Source organism: Elephantulus edwardii, unplaced genomic scaffold (genome assembly GCF_000299155.1).
Source record: "Elephantulus edwardii isolate Elephantulus edwardi_28Jun2011 unplaced genomic scaffold, EleEdw1.0 scaffold00042, whole genome shotgun sequence".
In the NCBI taxonomy this organism is placed as follows: domain Eukaryota; kingdom Metazoa; phylum Chordata; class Mammalia; order Macroscelidea; family Macroscelididae; genus Elephantulus; species Elephantulus edwardii.
In genome coordinates, this window is record NW_006399792.1 from 8,174,811 (window position 1) to 8,180,474 (window position 5,664).

The 5,664-nt window shown below is 39.3% G+C and overlaps 1 protein-coding gene across 1 annotated transcript in view; it reads left to right on the forward strand.

Moving 5' to 3' along the window:
- COQ2 (coenzyme Q2 4-hydroxybenzoate polyprenyltransferase) overlaps positions 1–3,272 on the forward strand; it is a 21,355-nt gene extending 18,083 nt beyond the window's left edge. Inside the window, exons 6-7 of the mRNA XM_006885326.1 lie at positions 608–796; positions 3,108–3,272. Coding sequence (XP_006885388.1) covers positions 608–796; positions 3,108–3,272 — 354 coding nt within the window. The remainder of the gene's footprint in view (positions 1–607; positions 797–3,107) is intronic.
- The last annotated feature ends 2,392 nt before the right edge of the window (positions 3,273–5,664 follow it).

Genomic DNA, 5,664 nt, shown 5'->3' on the forward strand with positions numbered 1-5,664 from the left:
GAAGGCACATAACAACAACATGTCTCAAGTTGTGATAATCTTGAAAGCTGTTAACAGCCTCTCAGCTAGGCTGTCTGCCTTAGGTACATGGAGGTAAGTCAGCGTTCAGTCGCTGCTGTCATGCGGCCGTAGCTGCACAGCATATGCAAATGCTTACAAATCAGGCTGGTAGAGACCAGTGTGCTGGGTATGAGTGTTTCATCAAAACCACTTCTGATGGGAGAGGGAAGGAATAAATTGTGTTGTAGGTAAAATATGCATTGATATGGTTAGTAGGCAAGTAAGCATTTTTCTATCTCTGATTTTAAAAGATTAAAGTATACAGGAATTGTTTAAATATGAAAACTGAGGTAGAGAGGCCCTCTATGGTAATTGAGTTGAATTTTGGACCCAATGTAGTATAGTTGATCACTATTAAAGAGTTATAAAATATACAGTGACATGTAGAAAAGAACTAGAAGATAATTTCAGCAGTAATGTTTTGCTGATTTGGGCCTCACACTCATTCCTGACTAACCTGTGTCTCTGAGTTACTGTCACCTTTTGTAGCTTAGGGTGTATTCACAGGTCCTTTAAAAGGCAATGCTGTATTGTTTTCTGATATTAGGACAAAAGAGATGATGCACTCATTGGTCTCAAGTCGACAGCCCTGAGGTTCGGCGAGAACACCAAGCAGTGGTTGAGTGGCTTCAGTGCGGCCATGGTGGGAGCACTGGGCCTGGTGGGCGCAAACTGTGACCAGACGGCCCCTTACTATGCTGCGGTGGCTGCTGTGGGAACTCATCTCGCCTACCAGGTTGGACTAGCTGCTTTTTTTTTCTTCTCTACATTTTTTTGTAAGATTGCCCGTTCCCCTCTCCCACCCAACTTGTCATACAGAACAGCTAGCTATATTATTATGGAGAAATAATATAACTCTGAGCCTGACTTTTCCCCCTAAGAATATTTTCCAGTGTTGCTGGAATTACATCTCTGATACCTCTCTGGAAAAATTTCAGCCCTAGTGTTACCTGTTGGGCTGTTAATACAAAGGTTGATAGTACAAGTCCACTGGCAACTCCAGGAGAGAAGGGTAGTCTCTTTCTGTTAAGATTTACAGCCCCCAAAACCCAGTGCAGGGTTGGACTGAACTTGTGAGCAGTGGGTGGATCCACAGGTAGATTGTTGAATGTAATGGATGATTCTATAAGACAACTAATCAACAAAACTAATTTTTTAAAACCTAAGCTTTCGGTTATAACTAATTCATAAGTTTGAGTCTCACTGTCAGAAACCAAAGCCAGATAAAATGTTTGACATGTTGGGTTTCTGCTAGACAGTAGGAAGCCATCAGTTCAGGCTATGCACACAGCAGCCCATCCTTACCCCCTGCAACCTTACACTGAGCGTCTTCATTCCTGATTTTTTTATAAACAGAATACTAATAATTGTTCTTTTTCTTAAACAAAATCCAGAGCATTATAGTGGACCTGCATTCAGAGCATCTATTTTGTACAAATTATTGCAAGTCACATTTCGGTAAAGACAAAACTTACACAGAATGCTATAACGGAAACAAAATCTGTTGTCTAAAAAATAAACTCCTTACTGTTTCACCTTCATTGTTTTTCTCTCTGGGAAAGGGAAAGATGGGAACAAGGGATTCTCTGAGATTCTCAGGATTTCACCATTTCCCTCTGCAGAATTTCTAAATACCTCCTTTTAGTCATTACTCAGCTCTGAAAGGTTTAATGGTTTTTGTTGTTTTATGGGGCTTTTTTAATATCTACCTGTCAATAAATTGATTACCTTCTCAGAGAGAGAGAGTTTATAGGTGACATGAACAGTTAAGTGCTTGGCTATTAAGAGAAAAGTTGGCTGTTCAGACCTCCCCAGAGGTACCTCAGAGGAAAGAGCTGGCAGTCTACTTCCAAAAAGTCACATCTTTAAAACCATACAGAATCAATTCATAGCTGACCCTCCAGAGGGCAGCCTGGCAGCCTTGCACTTCCAACCCAAAGACAGTGTGTTTGAATCTACTAGCTGTTTTTCAGGAGAAAGATGGGCAGTCTCCTCCCCTGTGATTTACAGCCTCTGAAAACCTGCTGAAGATTCAGCTGTGAATTGTTTCTGATTTGAAAGCACCTAACACCACAAATCAGACAGGAGATTTTCTCCTGAGGAGCCGCTGGTAGATTTGAACCACCAGAGAAGCAGCACCTTTGGGTTAACAGCACAACTTCTTACATTAGGCTGTGGAGGAGTGCAAAATCTGTGAGAACAATCACATAGAAGGAATATTTGGAACCCAATTTCCATTTTAAACTTCATTTGTGTGGTGCGCTGTCCAGTCATTGGTGTAACGGTTTGTGATAGACATAGTGCAGTATTTGAAGAAGAAGGAAATCATGATTTGTCAGTCAGCAGACCTCATTATAAAAGATAGTTGGAGAAATGAGGGATGCTTAGGAATAAGGCTGGCACATGAGACTTTTTCCTCTGTATTTGCATGGTTTCCATGCAGGACAAGGAGTATGTTTTTTTCTCCGTTGCCAGCAGTGATTTTCAAACCTCCTTCTCTGTGTGATGAGACACTGTCTAGAAATGCAGGTGGCATTTTGACTGTCATAGTAAACGAGAGAGGAAATGCTGCAAGCATGTCATAAGTGCAGGTCAGATATATTCAGTACCTTTCAATCCACCAGACAGCCTTGCACAATTGAGTTTTCATGTCCAAATTTAACATGTTCTCCTGTTGGAAAAAACATCATTCCAAGCAATAAATCCAGAACCACAGGGTAGGAGTAGCAGAGCAACAGATTTTAGATTTGTTTGCATAGACAAGAGTTTTCAAAATCACTAGTATGCCAGAAGCCTGGATTTCCCCTTAAACATTCATGCACATTTCAGCTGGAAGTTTTTACAGCACAGCTCAGATAATAACCAGTGAAAGGTGTAGATTTTCTACTTTGGAAGTAGTTTGCACTACATAAAGGGATTTCTCATTGCTTAGAATTCTGTAACAAGATGCTTTTTTATTGTCTATATTGTATTCATTTGCAGTATAAACCCCCTCCACATTTGTTTTCATTGTGTGCCTAACGAAGCTTTGTGTTCTTCCCCTACAGATTTACACCCTAGATATCCACAGACCTGAGGACTGTTGGGATAAATTTGCCTCCAACCGCACAATAGGACTAATACTGTTTTTAGGTATTGTTTTTGGAAATTTGTGGAAAGAAAAGAAAACAGAAGAAACCAAGAAAAATATTGGTAATAGGTTAGAAAATTAGCAAATGAAGTTTATCTTTTATCTTTATATTTTTTGTAAAAGAATTTTTTTCTTGCAATCATTCACAGATATTTTAATAGTGTTAATTTTAATTTATTTATGGAATTAATTTCAATGCCTGATCAGCCCTTTATTGTATATGGCTTTGCTTTTTACCAACACTCTCAGGTGCTATTTCCATGTAACCAGAAAATGAAGATTTATTTGCCTGTATTTTAGTTCTAATTATTTGTTAGCAAAATTCTTCTCCTGTCTCAGAACCCAGAGACTCTTCAGGTTTTAGGTGACCTTGAGTGTTTGATTCATTCTTCTCTACATTATAATTCTCATGTGAAGTGATGAGAATTGTTTAGCACTTTAAAAAAAAAAGCAACAAAACATTTCATTTCAATGTAGCTGTAGGATAATGGACTCTTTTTTAAGGGAAAAATAAAGGCTGCTATTGAAAGTTAGAGCTGATCGTACTTTATTGTGATCTCTATTCACTGTATTCTAACTCTGGAAAACATTTTGTCTTTATTATTAATATATATTAGTAATATATTAGTATCTATAATACTATTAGTAATATATTAATATCTATAATACTATAGTTGTTGTTATGTGTCGTCGAGTCACTTGCGACTCATAGCAACCGTATGTACAACAGCCCTAAACTCTGCTCTGTCTTGTGCCAATCGCACTGTCTCCAATACACCCATCCCGATTACCCCAGTCATTGAATCAATCCACCTCATAGAGGGCCTTCCACTCCTGCGCTGTCCCTCCACCCTCCCAAGCATGATGTCCCTCCCTAAGGACCAGTCCCTCCTTACAACATGTCCAAAGTCTGTTAGATGGAGCCTCAGAATCCTGGCCTCCAAGGAGCCGCCCGGTTTAACCCTTTCCAGGATGAATCTGTTTGTTTTCCTAGCAGTCCATGGTACCCTCAATACTCTTCTCCAGCACCACAGCTTAAAAGCATCAATTCTCCTTCTGTCCTCCTTAGTCGTTGTACAACTCTCTGATGCATAACAAATGATCACAAAAACCATGGCCTGTATCAGATGCACCTTAGTCTCCAGAGAGACACCATTGCTCTTCAGTACTTTGGAGAGGTCCCTAAAAGCAGACTTTCCCATTGCAGTGCATCTTTCAATTTCCTGGCTACTGGTGCCAAGAGTGTTGACTATGGAGCCAACCAAACTAAAGCTGTGAACAATCTCAATCTCTTCACCAGTATATAAGATATTATATCTTAATTAATATATAATATATACATTCATATACCTGAGACATTAATACACCTGCGTGGGGCAGCAATTTGCTCTAAAAGATAATAGACCCACTCAGCAGTACCACAGCAAACCTTATAAAGACGTTCCACTCTATAACATAAGGAGTCACCATGAGTCAAAATCGATCTGATGGCCGTAAGTTTTCTGACTGCTTTGTTTTTTAGGAGAACTTAAATATGCACCTAAAATTTTTACCCCCAGTACCCATGTATACCTGGTGGCATGGTCCATAGCAGGTTGTGCTGCTAAACCAAAGGCCTCTTGTGCCTGGCAATCTGAATCCACCTGCAACTCTATGGGAATAGGTGGGCATTCTACTCCCATTGAGACTTAGAGCCTTGGAAATTTGATGGAGGGACACTGTGAGTTGGAACCAATTCAATGCCAATGAGTTTGAGTTGAGTTTCTGCCCATACACACAACTTTTATTACGAAGTCTGACATTCATTTGGAAGATGAAGTATCTTTGCCACCACAGAGGCCAGAACAGTTGTCAGTGCTCAGAACTATTTAAATTGCTACTTTTAAAAATTTATCCAATTATAATTAATAAAATCGTAATTAAGACTGGCATATTAGATAAAGGTACCGAGACTCTATCTCGGTTCAAATCTCAGCTCATTTACATCTTAGCTGTGTTATCTTTCATAGTTAATTTAACATCACATTTCCTCAGCCTCATTTCTATAATGAGAATAATAGTACAAGAAGAATGTGGCATTAGGATTGGAGGAAGACTCGCCAACAATCTGTGATATGCAGGTGACACAACTTACTGGAGGTGAAAAAGACTTAAGTAGGTACCGAAGATCAAAGACAGCTGTCTTCAGTATGGCTTACATCTCAACATTAAAAAAGATTTCTCACAATTAGACCAACTGGGAATAGAATGATAAATGGAGAAAAGGTTGAAGTGTGAATAATTTCATTTTACTTGAAGTCAGCACCCATGGAAACAGAAGTCTAAAAATCAAGACAGGTTGCTTTGGGAAAATCTGCTGTCAAGAAACTCCACAGTGCTGATGATGAGAAAGGATGTCCATTTAAAAATTAAAGTGCCTGATCCAAGCCATGGTGGTATTAGTTATGCTGATATGAAACTATACCTAGACCAAG